This window comes from Arvicanthis niloticus, chromosome 1, assembly GCF_011762505.2.
Source record: "Arvicanthis niloticus isolate mArvNil1 chromosome 1, mArvNil1.pat.X, whole genome shotgun sequence".
Classification (NCBI taxonomy): domain Eukaryota; kingdom Metazoa; phylum Chordata; class Mammalia; order Rodentia; family Muridae; genus Arvicanthis; species Arvicanthis niloticus.
The window spans coordinates 166,780,564-166,804,118 of record NC_047658.1 but is presented as its reverse complement, the minus strand read 5'-3'; the positions used below and the strand labels follow the sequence as shown (position 1 = coordinate 166,804,118).

The window sequence follows — 23,555 nt, the reverse complement described above, 5'->3', positions numbered from 1 at the left end:
TGCCCACAGTAAATTTTAACTAACAAATTCTCAAGACTGGAAGATTGAAATGAGCCTGAGACCACCAGGTCTGACCTGTACATTTATAGGGCTGGGACAAGTTTGGCTCAGAGAACTGAAGCTGTATGCCTATGGCCACACAACATGCCGGTAGAACATTCTCCATTATTCAAATTTTCACAGAGTCATCAATAATACTTTCAGTGGGAATTGAAATATATTAGCTAAATATACTTAACAGGAAAAAAATATCAAGTTACCTCAAAAAGAAAAACAGTGGGTGTCTAGAGCCCACTTATGTCAAGTTATTAAACCCCCACATCCTTAAGCTTGCCAGACACCACCATTCCCATTGCCAGCAGATTGTGGTCCTAAAATGAAAGTGTCTATTAAAGAACAGTGTTTTCCAATAAAACCACAGCCTGGATATCTGGGGACAGGGGCTCTGGCTTTAGTCCTTATAATGATTAATTTCCACTGTCAACTTGATTGGATTAAAAATGCCATGTGGGGGCTAAAGAGATAACTGTTCAGTGGCTTGAAGCTGGGTGTGGCACATGTCTTTAATCCCAGACACAAGCACATCTGGACTACATAGTAAGTTCCAGGACAATTAGGGCTGTGTTGGAAAACCATGGCACTTTGATCCCAGTACTTAAGAAGCAGAGGCAGGAGGATCTCTGAGTTTGAGGCCATCTTGGTCTACATAGTGAGTTCCAGGACAGCCAGAACTGTACAGATAAACTTTTGTCTGAAAAACAAAAAAACAAAAAACAAAAAAAAACACTTGCTACTCTTACTGATCTTAATTTGATTATCAGCACCCATATTAACTGGTTTACAACCACCTGCAACTCCAACTCCTGGAAATCCAATTACCTCTTCAGGCCTCTGCAGGTACCCACACATGTACACATATCACATACATACATACACATACACACACACACACACACACACACACACACACACACACACCTATATTATGTATTTAAGGTCCCAGTCCCAGCCTTTAGGAAATTTTCTGCAATTTTCTGGGTAAAGCGTTGAGTTGGTTTTTGTTTTGTTCTGTTTTAATCCAGGGGCTCACAAAGGGATGCTCTGCTGAGAGAAATTGTAGTTTCCACCACATGAGAGGTATAAGCAGACAGCAGGCACCAGCTGCAATCTCAATGCACAGCAGAGTCCCGCTATAGGACCAGGCTGGAATACGGGCTCTAGGAGGGTCTCAGGTAATATTCTGGTTCCCTGGTAGTGGCTTCCAAACCTGGCTCCTCACAGAACCTACTCTCCCATCTTCACCCCATGGTATTGGGGATCAATAGGTGACTGGTTTCTCCAATACCTTCTAACATAATAATGATAGGCAAGATGTTAAGGGCTCAATTATGTTCCCACAAGATTCATGTGTTAGAGTCCTAACTCCTAGAACATTAGACTGTATTCTTATTTGGAAACTGAACCTTTAGAGAGGTCAACAAGTCCCAATGAGATCTTCAGGATAAGCTATGACTTATAAATAGAGGAAACCTGAACATAGAACCACACACAAACAGGGTGGTCATAAGAGTCATATGAAGAAGATGGCCAACTATAAGCTAAGGAAAGAAGCAATAGCCTTCTAGCACCTTCCAAGGGAGGGTGGCCTGCCTGCACTTGATATTGGACTTCTGGCTTCTAAAGCTAGCTGTGCATGAATATATTTCTGTTGTTCTAAGTTGCCTGCTTATGTACAGTATTCCAGAAGCTCAAGGGGGACTAGTCCAACCCAAGAATTGGTTAGGTGATAAATGCTGAACTTCAAGATTGCTTCTGTCTTGCCATTGGTATCTTAACAGGCTGCTTTGTACCTCAGATTCCCCTCCAGGGAAGAAAGGCGCAAGCTACAGTACTGGGCTCCTTCTTGCTTTCAGTGGTGATATCAGGGCCACAGCAATCCATAGCCTTTCTCTGCATACTCTGCTGAGTGGCACAGTGAGTCCCAACTGTACACTCCATTCAGTGTTTAATGCCCCGTGTAGGTAGCAATGACGTCCTGAACAGTTAGCCAGGTGACTGAGGATAGCTGTGGCAATACTGAAAGAGAATATGACATGGAGGCACAGGCTCTGAACTAGCTGCATGTTCTGGCGTAAATAATTTACCTCTTGAGCCTCAGAACTTTAACATGTAAAGACAGAGAAGAGTAAATTGCAGGATTCATAAAACAGGAAAGATGAACAACAACAACAACAAAAAAGCTCAAAAGGGCCTGGTAATTGTGTTTGTTTGTTGTTTTTTCAAGACAGGTTTTCTCTGTGTAGCCCTGGCTATCCTAGAACTTGCTCTGTAGACCAGGCTGGCTTCTATTCAGCAATATGTCTGCTTACCCACCACTCCCAGTGCTGGGATTAAAAACATGCAACATTTCTGCCAAACTGGGCTTAGTAATTTTTAAATAATAGTATCTTCATTACTTTTATCATTGTTATTAAAATACCTGAAAAAACAACTGAAGGAGGGAGGGTTTGGTGGTTTGTTGTTGTTTGCTTGTTTGTTAGGAAGGTCTTACATAGTCCAGGTTAGTCTCAAACTTGCTGTGTAACTAACTTCAACTTCTAATCCTCTTGCCTCTACCTCCTTAACTGGGGAATTTTGGGTGTGTCACTACATCCAATTTTATGTGGTACTGGGGATTAAACCCAGAGCCTTGTGTATGCAAGGATTCATTTGGCTCATAGTTCAGTAGTATGTCATGGGAGTAAGTTGAGGTACCAGGAACATAACACAGCTGATCACAGTACACTGCAGTTGGTGACCTTAGCCAAAATACCCAACAGTGGGGATATGGAACCTGAAAAGACCACCTCGAGTAGTCAGACAGGACTCCAAGTGGGGGATGGGGACATCAACCCACCTACAAAACTTTCCACCCAACCTAGAGAGAAATGCTGGTACTCAGTTTACTTTCCCAGCCTGTGACATCCATTCACAGTGGGCAGGTCTTCCCATCTCAATTAATCTAATCTGGAAACCTCCTTACAGACAGACACTCCTAGCAATTTGTCTCCTAGATGATTCTACATCCTATCAAGCTAACACTAAACATTAGCCATCACAGGCTGCTTTAGAGAAAAGATAACACTGGGCTCTTGAAATGTCTCTATGGCCTGGTAGCGGTGGCACACACCTTTAATCCCAGCACAGCACTTGGGAGGCAGAGGCAGGCAGATTTCTGAGTTCGGTCTACAGAGTTCCGGGACAGCCAGGGCTACACAGAAAAACCCTGTCTCAAAAAAAAAAAAAAAGTCTCTATGGGTAAATGCACTGGTCACCAAAAAGCCCGACAACTTAAGTTTGATTTCCAGGACCCACATGTTAGAAGGAGAGTACTCAACTGAGTTAGTTGTCCTCTGACTTCCACATGGTACACATATACACCACAAATAATAATAATAACAACAACAATAATATAAATGTCTGGGTTGACTTCTTAGAAAGGATATGCCTATTATCCTCTGCTGCCTAACCCTCAAAGGATATGATGCCTAGTGCACAGAACTCTGCTTTCTCCTGCTTCTCTAGTCTAGGAAGGTACTTAGTATACAGAGGCCCATCCAGAGCAGCCACGGTTCACTTAATCAGGAAGAACTTGTTTGAGCCTGAGCCTTTCAAACCCTCTCTCTCTGGCAATCATTCCTGAAACTTTTATGCTTTCTTTCTTTCTTTTTCTTTTTTCCTTCCTTCCTTCCTTTCTTTACATACCAAATGCTGCCTCCCTCCTGGTCCCCCCTCACAGAGTTCCTCCCCCATCCTCCCACCCTTCACCTTTGAGAGGGTGCACACACACACACACACGCACACGCACACGCACACACACACACACACACACACACACACACACGTGTGCGCGTGCACACACACACACACACACACAAACAGGCATCTCCCCACCCTGGTGCATCATGTTTCTGCGGGAAAAATGTTTCTGTTAGGCACATCTTCTCCCACTGAGGCCAGACAAGGTAGCCCTATTGGGCCTGTTGGGGAAGGGATATCACAGTCAGGCTGCAGCTTTAGGGAGAGTCTATGCTCCAGTTATTAGGGTTCCCACATGGAGACTGAGCTTCACATCTGCTACATATGTGCCAGGGCCCTTTATACCCCACAGATCGAAAGAGGTTAAACAAGAAGGAAGGCCCAAGTGAGGATGTTTAAATCCCACCTAGAAGGGGGAACAAAATAGTCATGGAAGGCAGAGGGAGGGAGGAACCTGAGTGGTAGAGGTGAGGAGGAGGGGAAAAGAAGAGCAGAATCAGGTATGAGGGGAGACAGGAGAGAGGCCCAGAGAGCCAGAAGGATGAATAGAAATATGCAGGTGCCAGGGGTAGGGGTTGGGGAAAACCTCTAGAAAGTCCCAGAGACCTGAGATGGGGGAGGCTCTCAGGACTCAATGTGGGTGACCTTAGCCAAAATACCCAACAGTGGGGATATGGAACCTGAAAAGACCACCTCGAGTAGTCAGACAGGACTCCAAGTGGGGGATGGGGCCATCAACCCACCTACAAAACTTTCCACCCAAAATTGTTTCTGTCTAAATGAAATGCAAGGACAAAGATGGAGTAGAGACTGAAGGAATGGCTGACCAATGATCTGCCCATTTTGAGATCCATCCCATGGGCAGGCACCAATCCCTCACACTATTAACAGTGCTATATTGTATTTGCATAGCATAGCAGTCCTCTAAGAGGCTCTACCCAGCAGCTGACTAATACAGATGCAGATACCCACAGACAAACATTGGACAGAGATCAAGGATCCCTATGGAAGGGTCAGAGGAAAGACTGAAGGCCCTCAAAGAGATGGCAACCCCACAGGAAGACCAACAGTGTCAACTAACCTGGACCCCTGAGAATTCCCAGAGACTGAGCCACTAACAAAAGAGCATACACAGGCTGGTCCCAGGGCCCCAGCACTTACGTAGCAGAGGGTTGCTCAGTGGGAGGGGATGTGACAAATTCTGCAGAAAGTTAATGCACCAGGGTAGGGGTATACCCAGAGGTGCTATCAGAAACTGAACCATCAACCAAAGAACATACACACAGCCTAAAATGTTTTTAAACTGACAACAACAACAAAAAAGCAACAACACCAAACAAGCATCAGTATTCTGAAAATTACTCAAGAGTAAACCCAACAGGTGTATTTCAATGGTATCCAAAGACTCACCCTCCCCTTAGTAACATATTCAGCCATCTGAGGATATCCAGCTTCTCCTTCCTGAATTGACATTTTGCTACCTTTTAAGCTTTGAAGTTATTTGGGGGGAGGGGTTCTTTGTTTAATTGGTTGTTTTTTGTTTTTGTTTTTGTTTTTGTTTTTTTTGGTTTTGTTTTTTTTTGTTTTGTTTTTTGTTTGTTTGTTTTTTTTTTTTTGCTTTGGTTTCAAGTTTTCCATTTGTTTGTTCAAGACAGGTTCTCACTATGTAGCTCTGGCTGTCCTATAACTATGCAGGCTGGCCTTAAACTTACAGATATCCAAGTGCCTCTGCCTCCCAAATCTTGGGATTAAAGATGTGTGCCACAAGGTCCAGCTTTGTTTTTTTATGTGTTTGTTTATTTGTTTATTCCCTTTAATTGTGTACTACTTATGGGAAAACATCTGGAGCAAGTATCCAGGGCCAGTGCACTCCATCCTAGGCAGTGGTTAGTGGCTTGGGAAATGAGTATGTGGTAGAATAACTGGTGGTTACTAATTATTATATATCACAGGGTTTGGCATCATACATAAAACTTCATCATGCTGGCCTCCTCCTCTTCAGAGAGATTACAGAACTGACTGTTTAGAACTTTTTCCTTTGAGTTAGCATACATTTTTCTTGTCTTAATTGGATCCAGCCTCCCAGCCTGTGAGTAGAAAGGCATCCTTCAAATACCAGGTCCCTGCCATCCTGTCTAGAAGAATCGCTGCCTGACTTCCTATTTTCTTTCCTTTCTGTTCAATCTCAATTCTTCAGTGACATGAAAAACATGTGATGAACACATCCTAGGCTACTTTTGATCTGGTCAAAAGAGGGATGGGGTTAGCATGAAGCATCTTCAAGGAACACAGCCTCAGAACCAAGGAAAACTATTTGCCTTGAACATTTGCTCGAATGCAAATATTTATTTCTGGGAAAACAACGAAAACAAACCTCTTCCAACTCAGGGGGAAGAGTGAGTTTGCCAAACATTTTTCACAGTTAAGACAAACATTTGGAAAACATTTTCCTATTGGTCCTCAACCCTTATGTAATCTTTCTTTGCCATGCTGAAACATTTCCTAATTTATCATCTACTGTGCTATGACATGGAATTGGTGTGTGTGTGTGTGTCCATGCCTGTAGATCAGGTTAATCTCAATTTCCACACTGTTCTTTGTTGTTTTGAAGACAGGGTCTCAATGCCAGGGAACTAACTCTCTATGTGGTGGAACAGTCTGGCTACGAACACGGCACCGTAACTTATTCTGGAAATTCTTTTGAACACCAAGGATGCTTCAAGCACACCCTCCTCTGATACCATCATCCCCTACACACACACACACACACACACACACACACACACACACACAATGCAGGCCTCTAGACACCCAACCTGAAATAAGGAGGACACTGAGGTGACCTATACCAATGAAGTCAACATCCCAATTCTTATGCTCACTCCACTCCCCACTATTCCTAGAGCTTGGTTCCTTCTCATGGATATTGTTTGCATGACCTAATGTACTTGACCTAGGCATATTAATGACAACATTAGGACAAAGCAGAAAATATTTCAGCATCAGCTCTTGAAGCTGCTTTTCCTGGACACTTGTTGACCCTTCTTCAGCCTCTTTCTACTTCAAAAGAGCTGCCAAGATTCAACCAAGATAGAATTCCATTTCATATGATGTTTCACAATACCTTTTATCAACTATGCAGACCAATTACATTGGCCAGACTCCCTCTGTCCTATAATCCCTCACCTTTCCCTTGCCTGAGATAGATAAATTCAGAACTATACCTCAATACCAATCAAAGGCAAAGACATGGTCTCCTGTCCCCTCATTATTAAGCAGTGATATTATACTGCTTCTAGCTAGGATTCCAAGTCGATCCCAAGGAGGGCAACAAATAATACATGCACGCAGAGGGAAAAAAAAGAGGGAGAGAGGGAGAGAGGGAGAGAGGGAGAGAGGGAGAGAGGGAGGAGACAGGGAGACAGGGAGAGGAAGAGAGGGAGAGAGGGAGAGAGGGAGAGAGGGAGAGAGGGAGACAGGGAGACAGGGAGACAGGGAGACAGGGAGACGACAGGGAGACAGGGAGACGACAGGGAGACAGGGAGACAGGGAGACACAGGGAGAGGGAGAGAGGGAGACAGGGAGACAGGGAGACAGGGAGACAGGGAGAGGGGGAGAGGGAGAGAGGGAGAGAGGGAGAGAGGGAGAGAGGGAGAGAGGGAGAGAGGGAGAGAGGGTGACAGGGAGACAGGGAGACAGGGAGACAGGGAGACAGGGAGACAGGGAGACAGGGAGACAGGGAGACAGGGAGACAGGGAGACAGGGAGACAGGGAGACAGGGAGACAGGGAGACAGGGAGACAGACAGGGAGACAGGGAGACAGGGAGACAGGGAGACAGGGAGAGGGAGACAGGGAGACAGGGAGAGAGGGAGACAGGGAGACAGGGAGAGAGGGAGAGAGGGAGAGGGGGAGAGGGGGAGAGGGGGAGAGGGAGAGGGAGAGGGAGAGGGAGAGGGAGAGGGAGAGGGAGAGGGAGAGGGAGAGGGAGAGGGAGAGGGAGAGGGAGACAGGGAGACAGGGAGACAGGGAGAGGGAGAGGGAGAGAGGGAGACAGGGAGAGGGAGAGGGAGAGAGACTGTCAAGAACTCTGGTTGTAATTACTCATAAAGTTAATGCTGAAGAACACAACACAATGGGGGCTAACCCTGCAATAACTTTGCTGGGGGAAAGGCCAGTTTATGCTCCAACTTCAGGAAGGAGAGGGGGTACCGATCTCCTCTCTAGCTTCCACTTCTGTATTAAATAAAACTGTAGGAACCTGAGCATGTGTCTAAGATGTCACCCTCAGGCAGAGTCCACAGTCGAGTATGACCTAAGAGGTAGGAAAGGTATTCTGAGGAGAGTTGGAACAGGGTAAGCCCACATCAGCTAGCCTGCCCACTACCCACCTCCCAGCTCTGCCAAGGATATGCTGCTGGCAATGATGTAGCTCTCTTATCACTGCCCCCATCTGCTTTGATGCCCTGTTCTTTAGGGACAAGTCTTTAGTATAGCCCCACCAGGAGAAATACCACATGGTTAACCTTATGAGGTAGTTTGAATAGGTATGGCCATCATAGACTTAGATGTTTAAATCCTGGCCCCATAGGAAGTGGCACTATTAGAAGGTGTGGCCTGGTTGAAGTAGGTGTGGCCTAGCTAAGGAAGTATGTCACTGGGAGGGGGGGGTTGAGCTTTGAGGTCTCCTATGCTCAAGCTATGTCCAGTGTGTCATACAGTCTCCTTCTGTTGACTGCTGATCAAGATGTAGAACTCTTGGCTCCTCCAGCACAATGTCTGCCTGCACACTGCCATGCTTCCCACCATAATGATAATGAACTAAACCTCTGAAACTATAAGCCAGCCCCAATTAAATGTTTCCCTTTATAAGAGTTGCCATGGTCATGGTGTCTCTTCACAGCAACAAAACCCCAACTAAGACACCTTGATAATTTGAAGTGCTAACAGGCAAAACATAGGCAGAGGGAAAACATAGGTAGAGTCAAAGTCATACATAGATGGACACATTTTCATGTGAATGTGAGCACTACATATATGTATATATCCCACTCACTCTTCAACCACAGAGGATCACCCCCATAACATAAGGGGATGCGATTATACTTTTAGGTGCATGCATATGTGTTTACAAATGCCTGTGCATGTGTGTGCTTTTGTATATGGAGGCCAGAGAACAACAGTCTTGGGTGTTATCCCCAAAACAATATTGATCTCCTTTGAGATAGGGTCTCTCGTACCAATTAGGGTAAACTAGGACTAACAAGCACCAGGGTTTCTACCAGTCCCTACCTCCCCAGCTCTGACATTAGAAGTGCATGTCTGTACACCTGACACTGTTACATGGGTTCTTGGGATTGAACTCTGGTACTCATACGTACAAAAGAAGCTCTTTACTGACAGAATCACCTCCCTAACCTTCAGTTATACTATTCAACTAGAATCACCTAATGCAAGGATTTCTCTATTGGCCATTAACCATCTAAAAGGAAACTCAACTCAGGTAATCTCAAATTGGGACTTGACTGACATCAAGGTCTAGATGGGAAGTTATGGTTCCTATTTGTCCCTTTAACAGGAAGGCCAACAGATCCACTTTCTGTCACCATTACAATCTTGTGGGTATTAGAAAACAAACAAACAAACAACAAGAACAAAAACATACCTTGAGCAGGCAAGATGGCTTAGCCAGTAAAGCCACTTGCCACCAAGCCTACCAACCTTATCTCAATCACTGGGGCCCACATAATAAAAGGAAAGAACTGATTCCTATAGGTTGTCCTCCAACTTTCACACATGCACCCTGATACATACACATAATTAAGGAAGTATAATTTTTTAAATTTCTTAAAGCAATAAAGCCAAGCATGAGCTCATTAAAAAAAAAAAAAAAAAAAAAAAAAAAAAAGCAAACAGAAACATAGCACCCTAAGAAATCAGTCTGAGCCCGGGCAGTGGTAGTGCTCACATTTAATCCCAGCACTTCGAAGGCAGAGGCAGGTAGATCTCTGAGCTGGAGCCAACTCAACCAAACACACACAAACAAAAATATCAATCTGGGTTTTTTTCCCTCACATTTCATAGAAGAAAATAAAGATTTGTTTAGGAACATAATGGGTCCTACTTGGAGTTGTTGCAAAGTCCACAGCTCAAGTAACTTTGAGCTAGTGACATCCTTTCTTGCTTCTTGGTTTCCCAAAACATCAAGCCAGGAGTAACTTCTCTTCTGGAAATACAGGCAGACAGAAAGCAGGTTTCTGCCACTTAACCAGGTTGGAATGTTCTTATATGTTTATCTCATTTTGCTTTCTAGGTTTTTTTTTTTTTTTTTACTAGTTTATTTATTGTGTTTTGGTTTTGTTTTATTTTTGCTTTTCCAGACACAGTGTTTCTCTGTGTAACCCTGGCTGTCCTGGAACTCACTTTGTAGAACAAGCTGGTCTCAGACTTTGCCTGCCTCTGCCTCCCAAGTGCAAGGATTAATGGCATGCACAACCACTGCCTAGCTTCCTTTTGCTTTCTGAGCAGACCCTGGAATCTGTCCTTAGAGGTTCACTTCATCCTTGCCTTTTAAAAAAATATTGATCTTCCACAGATTACAAGTTCCTAGAGCCACATAGAGACCAATCAAAAGTGGCCTGATTTATGAGTGTCTGTCAAGAGGATGTTCCCAGTTAACTCTGGCACAATTTCAAATAGAGTTCCTGGCTTCAGACAAGAAAGAAAAAGTAACTAATTGTCTTACTGTTTCAAATGCTTTCCTTCCTTTGCAAGTATGCTTCATCTGAGCTATTGTTTAAAAGGTTTCAAATCTTAACAAGAAATGGTCTTTGGGGAAAAATCACTGTGATGTAGTAGCAAGCAGTCTGACTTTGACATCTTTATCTTCTTTCTATTCTCAGTCTAGTCTGTTGGGAAGAAGTGCAAACACTTCAAATTGCTTTACCCTGTTTTCACCCTAATTTTAGCTCACTTCTTTGAAGTCTATATAAGTTTCTTTCCCCCCCTTCTGTCTTTGAGTGGTGGTCTGGGAATGTCCCCCATTGGCTCATATATTTGAATGTTTGGTCCCTAGTTTGTGGACTGCTTAGGAAGGGTTAGAAGATGTAGCCTTAGAAATGCTATGTCCCTCAGTGTGTACTCTGAAGTTTCAAAAGCCCATAGCCAAGTCCAGGCTCTCTGCCTTCTGCTTGTGAATAAAATGTAAGCTCTTGCCAGGCATTGTGAGTGGTACACACACATACCTTAAATCTCAGCATTTAGGAGGCAGAGGCAAGCATATCTCTGTAAGTATGAGGACAGTCTTATCTGCTACATAGTGAGTTCCAGGACAGCCAAAGAGTCGGTCACAAAAAATAAAAATAAGAATAAAAAAAATAAAAAGGAAGCTCTTAGCTACTGCTTCAGTGCCATGCTTGCCTTCTACTGCTATATCACTTGCTATGATGGTCATTGACTCACCCTCTGAAACTGTAAGCAAGCCCCCAATTAAATGCTTTTTCTTATAAACTGCTTTGGTCACAGAATCAATTTACAGCAATAGAACAGTAACTAAGACACCTTACAGAGCATATTTTCTCCCTCTTGAAAAAAAAAATGACTGTTTCAATATATATACTCACACTAGAAATTTCAAGAAAGAACATGGAGCCAAGCATGGTATGGTAGTACACATATCTGTAAGCCCAGTACTTCGGAAGCTGAGGAAAAAAATGATCATGAGTTTAAGGTCAACCTGAGCTACATAGTAAGATGTTATCACATAATGAAAATAATTTTTAAAAACTAAAATAACATGGGGTTCTATATGTGTTTATACCATACTCTTCATTCAAATCAGGAAAGGCAGTTGCTCAATTTAGGTAAATTTCCCAACAATAAATGAAGGGAGGTAGGGGAATATGATGGTTCACCACTCTCACTATCTCCATTTCTGAACTAACTAAACTGAGTCAGTCCCAAGCTCTACATATCTACCTACCTGGACCTGGCCAGCCCACCCTCTCCTTCATCTCCCTTTCAGTACCATGTCAAAGCATATAACCCAGTCCCAACAGAAGACCAGAAAGGAGGGCAGCCTCTACCTTTTCAATCCTGAACTGCAACCAAGTGTTCCAAGACGCTTTGTCAGTTCCCAACCAAAGGGTTTTCCTGATTGTTCTTTGAAGGTTTCCATTTGAAAGAACTGAGCTTGTTTGTTTGGTTTGGTTTGTTGTATGCTTGTTTGAGACAGGCTTTCTTGGATAGTCCAAAACTCTCTATGTAAACCAGCACTAGAAATAAAGGCATGCACCACCAAAAATTCAGATGAAAAAGCACCACACCCTACATAATCAGCAGTCTGCTTCCAGATTAAAGCCCATCCCTCACGAATAAACTTGGATTCTTTAGTTTTTGGTTTTTGTTGTTGTTGTTTTGTAAAGACAGAATATCACTCTGTAGTGTAGGCTGGTCTCCAATTCATGGCAATTCTTAGACATTAGCCTTTCTTGGTACAAGTATAATTTTAAATTACATATACATCCTTCAGGCCATTGTCCAAACAACAAAGTCCATAAAGTCTACTCAGCTGCAGAACTGATGCCCTAATCAGCCTTAACTCTTTATGAAAAAGAAAACATCCAGCCCTGTTCATATCTAATTTTCTAGTTTAAAGAGGCTAAAAAGGATTGACCCATATCTCAGTGGTAGAGTATGTGCCTAACAAGCACAAGATCCTGAGTTTAATCCCAGGCACCACCAAAAATAAATAAATAGAAGTAAACCATGTGCTCAAATTGTTTTTTGTTTTGTTTTGTTTTGTTTGAGACAAAGTCTCACTATACAGCTAGCCTGAAACTCACTCAGTACATAGACCAAGCTGGCCTATAACTCAGATATCTACCTGATTCTGACTCCAGAGTGCTGAGATTTATGGATTGCACTACCACACCGGACCCAATTGTCTCTTTTAGTCCATCTCTAAATGTATCCAAGGCTGATATTCAAAGTATCACTATTGCCAAGGATCCCTCAAAAATCCATTGATGAATGAATGTACACACCAATATTACTCTTGTAAGAATTCAGAAAACAATGCAAGAACTTTTTTTTTTTAATGAGAATGAGTGGAGGATTCAACCAGGAAGAGATTGTTTTCTTTAAAAAGTAGCAAGATGTGGTGGCGTACGCCTTTAATCCCAGCACTCGGGAGGCAGAGGCAGGCGGATTTCTGAGTTCGAGGCTCCCTGGTCTACAGAGTGAGTTCCAGGACAGCCAGAGCTACACAGAGAAACCCTGTCTCGAAAAAAAAAAAACCAAAAAAAAAAAAAAAAAGTAGCAAGATTTACACAAATGGAATACATCCTCTGGTATCTGAATGATAGTTAAATGAATGATAGTTAAATGATAGTTGTCTTCACTTTCTAAAAATAAATCTCAACAATAGCACTTTTTCATTAGGAATATCTAAATGTTATAACAAGGTATGGTAGCTCACATCAGCAATTTCAGTACTTCAGAAGCTGAGGCAAGAGTCTGAGGCCAGTTTGAGGCCAGCCTGGGCTACAGAGGAAATTCCAGGCAAATGTGTCAAAAAAAAAGTCTAGATATTATGATGTTTTATCCTGATCCACATATTCATTGGCAACAAATATTAACCTTAAATATTGCCCGCAGGCCTAGATGGTTTCCTAAGAATGTTGACAGTCCCCAGCAAGAGTTGAGAGCTGAACAGTGCTTGCTTGGAAAAAGCAAATGTGGTCATGTGTAGAACATTTCTGAAACCCACTTGGGCTTTCTTAAAGCCTGCAGTGCAGGCCCAAAGGCCATCATTTAGCAAGCCACTACAAGAGCTCTGGCTTTTAAAGACATCACTTAAGCAAGGATTGGTTTGGGTACTGAACGATCAGGATCTTTTAGAGTTTAGAATCTGACAAGCAGCATCTACGCTACTGAAAGATGAGAATCTTGTGGGTCTTTATCTGATGCTTATAAAAACAGGCAGCTAGATGAAGCACAATTATCATTTGAAAATCTTTTGTTGGAAAGCCAGGCCTTCTGAATGTTGCTTTTGGTTTCTCTATCTCTATGTTGTAGATATTGAAAAGGAAGCTACACTAAGAGGCAGTTTCATTTAACAGCTTAACAGCATTGTGTTTAATAGGCCAGACTGCTTTCACACATGCCAGCTGCCAAAACGAAAGCTATCACTCTTCTGAGTCCTCAGATTGAAGAGAGAAGCTTTGGGTAGCTACGTCTCTCCTCAGAGATGTTGTGGACTACAAGCTTCATAAATACACAGTCTTCTGACAACTTAGTCTAGTCATGTTCCAGCTCTAGCAACAGAAACTAAAGACTCAAGGGGAAAGTAGGCTTCTAATCTGCCATGAAATGCCAAGCCTATCAAAGGCAAAGCCTACTTCTCCCAGTTCTAGACATTGGCTCCTTTCCTTCTGCTAGCCTCCCTGGCCTCTCACAGGCCCCAAGTTCACCTTCCAGGTCCCTAATCTTGATCATCAGATAGATACAGGCATAAAGTCACAGCCTTATCTAAGAAAATTTTCTTGTACAGTCCAGTTTTCAGAAATTATGACAAATAGCAGAGTCATTCTGTTCCAATGCTTGCTAGCCTCAAAAGCAAGAATATATGTCCAGTTCTGAAATCTTTATAATAAGATAGGACTATGACTGCTAGCCTATGAAGAAAGGAAAGATAATTTCTTGTAAATGTTCCTCCCACCAGTACTGCTCCAAAGCAATATAAGAAATCTAGACTATAAGAGAGAAAAAGGAAGGAAGGAAAAAAAACTTTTACTGATAAATAAACCAAAAAGAAATATACAAAAGGCATTCTGCAATCACTCTCACTCACTACCAATAGTTCAACAAGAGCTTGCCTGCCAATTTTCTGAGATTCTGAAATGTAAATAGATAGAAGACTTGGTCTTTTCATTAAATGTGTAATAACTTAGCTCATTTTCATAAATTGGCATGAATTTTGTCTCATTTTTTGTTCCTTAACTATTTCTTAGGAAAGCTTAATTCCTAGGAAAGATCAAAATCAACTTGATGCTTTCTCACACAATCAAGACAAATAAACAAATCACACAATACACTTCAGTATGTTTAGCATTTTGAAATTAGATTACCGTATTTTATTATTTCAAAACAACTGAAGAGCTAGCTGGCTTAGCTGTTAAAAGCACTGTCTGCCCTTCCAGAGGTCCTGAGTACAATTCCCAACAACCATGTGGTGGTTCACAACCATCTATAATGAGATTTGATGCTCTCTTCTGTCATACAGGCATACAAGCAAATAGAGAACCCATATACATCAAAATACACAAGTAAATAAATCTCAAAACAACTAAGTATCACAAAAGTAGAACTTAGAGGCAGGCAAATCTCTGTGAGGCCAACCTGATCTACATAGTCAATTAGCAGAGATACACAGTGAGATTCTGTCTCAAAAAAAAGTTTTTAAAAAGAAAAAGAAAGAGGAGGAGGAAGAACAAGAAAAAAGAAAGCAAATAAATTCATTTGTTTCTTTGTTTTGTAGGTTGGTTGGTTGGTTCAGACAATGTCTCACTAGGCATATTCCTGGCTGGCCTAGAACCCTCCATGTACACAAGGGGGACCTCAAACTCAGAAACCACTAGCCTACCTCTTGTGTGCTGGGATTAAAGGTGTGCATTACTACATAATGCACAAAGTGCCCAGCTTTTCACTTTCACTCTTAATAAACTTTCACTATTTAAGGAAAATAAATATGGGCACAGTGGCACAGACCTGTAAATTCCAGCACTTAGGAAGTAAAGGCAAGAACACCAAAAATTCAAGGCCAGCCTGGTTGGGAAGTTACGGTCAGTGTGGGCATCACAGACCTTGTCTCAAAGGGGTGGGGGTGGAGGGGAAAGGTACTCACTAATATGGACAAATCACTTTACAACATTCACAAAGTATATGTCTTTCTTTAAGGTTTGTACTCTTTGGAACAGAGTGACTTTTATTTGAAAGCCACATTTAAAATTGTTTACAATATATTTTGGGAAGAGAACTTGTTTAAATTTCACATTCACCAATTATATTTATCATCTGTAACCATTCAAAAGAATCTTCAACAAGTATTTTAAAACATTTTAAGCCTGGGTGTGGTGGTGCACACCTTTAATCCCAGCACTTGGAAGGCAGAGGCAGGCAGATTTCTGAGTTCAAGGCTAGCCTGGTCTGCAGAGTGAGTTCCAGGACAGCCAACAGCCAGGGCTACTCAGAGAAACCCTGTCTCGAAAAACAAAACAAACAAACAAAAAAATTAGACTTAGTGCTTTGGAGTTTGCTTGTTTTCCATGTACTGCAAATTTTATATTAGTTACTTCACAAACCTAGCTGGAAATGTTTTTTCTTCTCTCTTCCTCCACCTCCTCCTCCTCCCCCCTCTTCCTCCTCCTCCTCTTCTTCTTCTTTTTTTTCTTCGTCTTCTTCTTCTTCTTCTTCTTCTTCTTCTTCTTCTTCTTCTTCTTCTTCTTCTTCTTCTCTCTCTCTCTCTCTCTCTCTCTGTCTCTCTCTCTCTCTTTTTAATCTCATATTAAACTTGGACATGAACTCCAAGACAGGACAGCTGACCTTGAATTTAGGATTCCCCTGTCTCTACCTCTCAAGGGCTGAATTGACAGTCCAGTGTAACCACACCCAGTTTATTCCCAGATACAGATCAAAACCAAGGGTTTTGGTGCCTGCTAGGTAAACACTTTTATACCCTAGGGTTTTTTTTCATCTACCTTTCTTTTCCTCCCTTTCTCAAGTCCCATCATCCCTCCCCCCCCCCTTTTTTTTCCCTTTCCTTCCTTCCTTTTACATGAGTGAAAATAGTGTTGGGGACCAAATCAAGGCCTTTTGCATATTAGGAAAGAATTCTACCTCTTGAAACATGCATTTCTGAATATCTAAATAATATGGTTATTTGGAGAATTACTAAAATGCAGTAAGATGACTTTAAGTAGAAAACTTTTTTAAAAATGTATTTATTTCTAGACTCTTCCATGTTAACTGGGATAAGTTCAAAGCCTTAATAAAGCCCCAGCCCTTATTGAATAGAAACACTTAAAATTTTAGGCTCTATTTAGACATAAAAGGGAAAAAGTTAAATACAAGTTTTAAAATGAAGCTTCCACGTACATGATTAATTTATCGCTCACATGTCAATCTCTCTGTTTCCTTGCAGGCAAAGCCCTCTCATCTGGAAGGCATTCTTAAAAGCTGTTTCTCACCAGGAGATGTCTATTGAACTCTCACAGGAAAACTAAAAGACTTTAAAAGGAAAAAAAACCAAAGGGCACATTCTTGAGCACTTCTAATCACAGTAATTTGGCCCCAATGGGAGTCCATCATTCCACTTATACTTCTAGTCCACAGTTTTCCTCTCTAAGGCTCTGGAAAAACCTATATACTAACCTGACAAACAAAAATACCAGCCAGTAAATTCATTTCAGTAAAAACAGTGGGAATAATAACCAGAGATAGGGAAAACTTTCCAATTCAAAGTGAAAAATACCCAAAGAAGTCAGTGCTGAAGGAAAAATAAATAAATAAATATATAGCATAGAGAATCCAAGAGAGCTGACTCCCTGGGCAACAGGAGATATCAGTGGAACATGCAAAGGCCTCCAGGACCAGAGAATCCCAAAGAATCATACCCAGAGATTTCCCAAGAAATAATTTTAGAATAGACAATTTGCCCAACGTGGAGTCCTGAGATGTACCATTGTGTCCCACCACTAGGTGGCAGGCTGCAAAGCTTGCAGGCAGGAGCTTTCTTCACCTCCAGACACTGCCCCCAGCCCAGTAAAGAACTTTCTAGTTCTACTTCACTGAAAATGTCAGGTTAGTGGAGGTCAGGGGACAAACACTTTAGTCCGACCTCTAAAAAACTTAAGGGGAAGGGCAGTAGAAAAGGGAGACTTGAATATCTGAAACTCGCCAGGCAGTGGCGGCACATGCCTTTAATCCCAGCACTTGGGAGGCAGAGGCAAGCAGATTTCTGAGTTCGAAGTCAGCCTGGTCTACAGAGTGAGTTCCAGGACAGCAAGGGCTACACAGAGAAACCCTGTCTCGAAAAAAAAGAAAAAGAAGAATATCTGAAACTCTACTCAGTTTTCAAAGCATTGCCTCCTTTGGGGACTTCCAAAACAAGCCTTCCAGGTGGGTGTTTTAGGATGACAAGTGACCTGAAAGTGCCAAGATGAGTTGCGCACAAGGTGGGTTGTATCCCAGCACACCATGTACTGAGCGACAAGGTGATGGAATGGGCTGGATAAACATGAGTTGTTTTATTGCTGGCCAGAAAGTCTTCCTTCATTCATCAAAGTGGCTGAATGAAAATATTATGAAGTAGGGATGGCATTTTCCCGGGCTACTTGCAGAGAATCCTTCTGAAGGGAAAAAAAACCTTACTCAGTCTGCCTGGATATCAAATACAGCCTTCTTCCAGTAAAGGAAAACAACAACAAAACAAAACAACCCTTCCCCTTCTTATAGAATGGTTGCATACCAGAATCCAAATCTTGGCAAATGCAATGTTACATAAATTCCAAGTTTTCCTAAATATGTATGTTTACATTCATGCAACACAAACCTTTTAGGACATCGAAGTTTCTGACGCCCCACACACTTTTTCAACTCAAGAATCAAAAGTCTAGATGCATGGCACAGGATATTACTAAGGATCTTACCCATCCTTAGTGGGAGTTGGGGTGGTTAATAACAACAATCCACCCTAAAAATTTTTAATTATTTTCTCAGTGACGTATAAAGCCACCCTTTCATTATTCTATAAACTGGCTAATTCCTCAACATCTTGCTTTGCCTTTAAAAGGCTTCCTTCCACACAACGACGGGATTTCCCTAAGAAATTTTCCCAGAGGATGATTTCCACCAATAGTCTTTATCAACTCAGTCTGCGCAAGCAAAGACTTGGTTTTTGCTAATTCCAATCCCACAATACACACACACACACACACACACAGAGAAGGGGGGTGGGGGGAGACAGATAGACAGACAGAGAGACAGAGACAGAGAGTTTTCACACCCTTAAAACCATCCCGGACCAACTCTAAAGGCTGTTTTATAGGCACGTTTTCTTGCCTCTGTCTCCTAAAAGAATGCTTTTCCAACTGCCCTTTCAACAGCTGCGGAGACCGCACGATTTCTAGGTTCAACTGGAAACTAGAGAATATTTTAGCATCTTAACTCGTCCCTGCAACTGTCTTTGCCCCAATCCTAATCTTCTGAGCCCAAAGGCAGGAGCCCCTCAATATTTGCAGACAGATCTCCAAGCTGTACCGCTTGCACCAACTCACTGCAAGTATCCTGCACGCCCGCTTGCCACCCGACACTCGCACCCCGGCCCGCGGCAAAAGCGCCGTGCACGCACCGGACCACCGAGCTTACCTTCTCGGGCTTTCAGTAAGACCGTGTTGGCCACGATGTTTTCCAGCTCCATTGACAGTCGGCAGTCTGCGAGGGAGTCGGCCGGCAGGGCTGTCAGCTTCTGGGGTGATGCCGCTGCCGCTGCTCGAGCTGCCGCCGCCGCTGCTGCCAAACCCCAGAGCAAGCAGCCTGCTTTGCTACCGCATTATTCTTTCTACAAGCCCGCGGAGTTTCCCCCTCTGCACCGAAGAGCCGCCGCCGCCGCTTCTTCCTCCCTCTGTGTCCCCCCTCCCCCCTCCCTCAGCACTTTCCCCCCCACCCCCCACCCTCCGTGCGTCTCTGTCACTCCATTCTCCTCCCCTCCGGCTCCCTCGGATGCTTTAATGCTTCGGATGCTTCAGCCTCCCCTCGCTCCCCTCCCGGGGGTGTGGTACTCCAGGCTCGAGCCTCGGCACCGCGCAGGCGTCTGCCCGGAGGCACCGCCCACCGCGCGCTCTGGACGCAGGGAATGCTGGGAATTGTAGTCCGGCGTCTGACGGGGCGGGGGCTCTACTGCACCGGGACTGTGGAGCAGTGCTGCTGTTGGTATGGCGCTGAACCCAGGCGGCACAGCCTGCCGGCAGGAGAGTCAAAAACGACTCAACCAAGGCGGAACCCTCACTCCCGGAGCGAAGAGTCTCTTTCCTGTCCCGCCAAGATCCGAGAAAGCGGAAAGCACAAGCCAAGGCGGCAGGATGCTGCTGTGGGAGGTCCAGGAGTGAGCTGAGACCCGAGCGAAGGCGCGCCCCTGGGGTTCCGCGCGGCCTGCCGTCTGCCGTTCACACGCGCCAGGTCGTTGACAAAGGTGCACTTTGTTTCCGGGCAGCAAGGGGTTCGCCAGCCTGGGGCGACCTGGCGGCCGCTGGTCTCTAAACACGTAGCATGAGCGCCCTCTGGCGACAGCGCGTCTACGCGAACCAGAATGCGGGAGCCTAGGACTCCCGGGATATCCACGCTCAGAGCAGCTTCGCTTCTCAAGCCCGGGGTCCCAAAACCCCACGATTTTTATTATAACCAAACATATTGTAGTCGAGTTACTACAAACACATAAAAAATCGAATCTGCTGTGGGAATGTTGATGAGTAACAAGCCAGGCCATCGCCAAGCCAGCGTGAAAAGGCATTCAAATTCCAGGCTTGTTTATCTTGGAGCACTTGGCTCCTTACACTTTCAGAACCTCGGACTCCAGATTTTGTCCCAGCTCCTCTTCCCCAAATAATTCTAATGCTGGGAAATTGGCTCTCCGGTCACCTGGGGTCTTTTGAGGAGAGCCCTAAAAGCTGGGGGCGGGGCTGCCAGGCCCCAAGGAACAATGAGGCCTTTGCCTCCTCTGGGCCTTTCGGGCCGGATATCCGTTCTGAAACTAGGTCTGAGGCTTCTGTGTCCAAAAGAAGGAAAAACCGGCTGTCCCCAGAGCTGCCAGGAAGTAGGGAGGGGCCTAGAGAAATGAAGAACAATCATTAAGCACTGGAGCTAATGGCGTTTTTTCAGTGTGGCCACCAGACTAACAGTTAGTGACCACCTTCTTTCCTAGTGGGTATATCTGCCACCACCACTTGCCTAGTGTCTGGATTTGGATCAGTGGGCCTCACTTGTCTGCAAGAAGAGTTAAGTTTGCTTGTTGGAAGACAGTGTTGAGCAAACAGAGACAGAGTTGAGTACCTGGCACCACAGGAGTTACTGTTCTAAGCAACCCAAACTTTACTACACTTTACTACAAACTCTCATTCCCAAAGGCCTAACTTGTAACGAAGGGGTAGCTCTCAAAACGAAAAGTTTTGAGAGACTCCTAAAGTGGGCAGCACCATAGAGCCCAATTACAGTGGTCATTAGTCAGGACCCTAGACCCGACTTAGCCCAATGTTTGTTTATTGACTTTTTTTCACCATTTTTTTTTTCACTTTTTAAAATTTGGAACAGAGTTCAATAGAACCCCTACTGGCCTGTAATTTTTGATCCCCCTGCCTGGGTCCTCTGTAAGAGCAGTAAGTGCTGTTAAACACTAACCCATAATATTTCATCTCCATAACTTTTTTGTTTTGTTACCTTTTTTGAGACAAGGTTTCCTTGTGTAGCCCTGGCTATCCTTGAACTAGCTCTGTAAATCAAACTGACTTCAAACAAAGAGATCTGCCTGTGTCTGCCTCCCACTGCTGGGGCTCCATAACATTTTTCGATGACTAAATTTGACCTGGTCACAAACTTCCTGTGTTTACCAGTCCTAAAGATTTTTAACAATGCAGATTCTGGTTAAAGTGCAAATGTAGGTCTATGACAGATACTGAAATTCTGCAAGGAAACAGACCATCACCCTCTTTGAGTAGCAAAGCTCTGTTGACTGTAACTCTCACCACTTTTTATTTTCTAATATCTAGCCCCAGCCCAAGAGTTTTACCTCTTTCGTAGATAGAAGCATGCTTGTTTGCCTCTCTGTAAAGTCCTGCCTTTCTCCATTTTACATACATGAAGCAGATCCAGAATAAGTGCCAGCAGATACAGCAAGTAGGTCTTACTTTGTACAGTTCTCTGTCTGCTACAAGGTGATGCATCTTTCCTACAAAATAAATGGTTGTAAGTCAAGTAAGTTATCTATGCCTCTGTGAGGAAATTAGGACATTCCAATGCAAGAATGGAACAATGATAGCATTTATTCAACCCCAGTGGGGAACCAGGCCTGTGCTAGCTGTTTGACACTGATTATCAACTTGAACATAATGTCCAGATAAGATCGGGAATATAGCTGTATTTTGTAGATAAGAAGAGGTTTTATTATTTTCCTAGGGTTACACACTAGTAAGTAAAAGTCCTAGCAATGCTGGTGCACACTTTTAGTCCCAGTGTTTGGGGAGCAGATGCAGGAAGACCTCTGACTTTAAGGCCAGCCTGGTCTACAGAGTGAGTTCCAGGACAACCAGGGCTACACAGAGAAACTGTCTATAAATAAATAAATCCTAGGATTTGAACCTGGCAGATAGATCAGAGAGTTCATGCACTGATCATTGCCTGGCACAGACTGGATGCCATGACTTGGTTCTGAACATTGTTTTGTTGCCAGAGTGAACCTGTAAGGAAAAGCAGGCAGTTGACTAAATGGTTAAGATTTTAGGGAGTTTTCTATTTCCATCCATAATTCCACTGCGTTCATTTCATTCCTTACAATTAGCTACAATAATAATTCATGGTCCCTCTTGAAAAATTAGTTTGTTTTGAGGAAGAGTCATTAATTAAGTATCAATAACTAATTAGGGAATTGTTGACAGTCATCTGAGAGCAAGAATGGAAATCAAAGTGAGGATCCTGTGAGTATACAATAATGGGAAAGACAAAAGCTGATAAACTGCACACTGGATCGACTGAACTAAAAATGAAACAAAACAAAAAAAAACCAGGGACTATTCCAGAAGCACCCATGGATCTCCCATGGATAAAAGCTGTTGGGCCAGAGTGTTTATAAACAGACATCTACTATTCTGAAAGACCACAGTCTATTTTCATTCTAAAGTGTACATTCCTTGTTCCTCAGTCATTCCATTGGCTTTCTGAATTGAACTGATCTTTTTGGCCTCTCAATTTGCAGCTGAATATCCTAGAGGAAATATTCAGCCTTTAACACCAGCACTTGGGAGGCAGAGGCAAGCGGATTTCTGAGTTTGAGGCCAGCCTGGTCTACAAAGTGAGTTCCAGGACAGCCAAGGCTACACAGAGAAACCCTGTCTCGAAAAACCAAAAAAAAAAAAAAAAAGAAAGAAAGAAAGAAAGATTCCTATTATCAATGCATTGGACAAAAACTGCAATCCACACAGTGCTTTTGTTTACTGAACAAATAGGTAAGCACTATTGTTGTAATTTTATAGATCATGAAATGACAGACCAGAGAAATAAAGAACCCATAATCAGAAAGTTGCAGATTTGGATTTCAAGACTACATGACTGCATGATGTTCTTGAAAATAACAGGGGCTCAGTAGCATGTTTATCACACATTATTGATTTTCCTAGAAAGCAAGAATATGGGAGGAATTCTGGAGTCCATAGGAACAGATCAGTAGTTAGGGAAAGAGAGACAGGAAAAGGGACAATTCAGTTACCCAAAGAAGAACTCAACCCCAGCATGCAGAATGGAATAAGGACCTGGGGCGACAAGTCACAAACTACCAGTGAGACTCCATGAAGGAAAGGAATATTAAGTCAATGTAAGCGTTTTCCATTAAGAAATTCCACATTATGGTGCATTCCTTTAATACCAGCACTTGGAAGGCAGAGGCTGAGGCCTGATCTGCAAAGTGAGTTCCAGGCTGTCACACAGAAAGACCCTG

At 43.3% G+C, this 23,555-nt stretch overlaps 1 protein-coding gene across 1 annotated transcript in view; it reads right to left on the bottom strand.

Moving 5' to 3' along the window:
• Positions 1-19,487, bottom strand: part of Grk5 (G protein-coupled receptor kinase 5) — a 168,924-nt gene extending 149,437 nt beyond the window's left edge. Inside the window, exon 1 of the mRNA XM_034524941.2 lies at positions 19,223-19,487. Within this exon, the coding sequence (XP_034380832.1) occupies positions 19,223-19,274 (52 nt within the window). The 5' untranslated portion in view covers positions 19,275-19,487. The remainder of the gene's footprint in view (positions 1-19,222) is intronic.
• Positions 19,488-23,555: the final 4,068 nt, after the last annotated feature.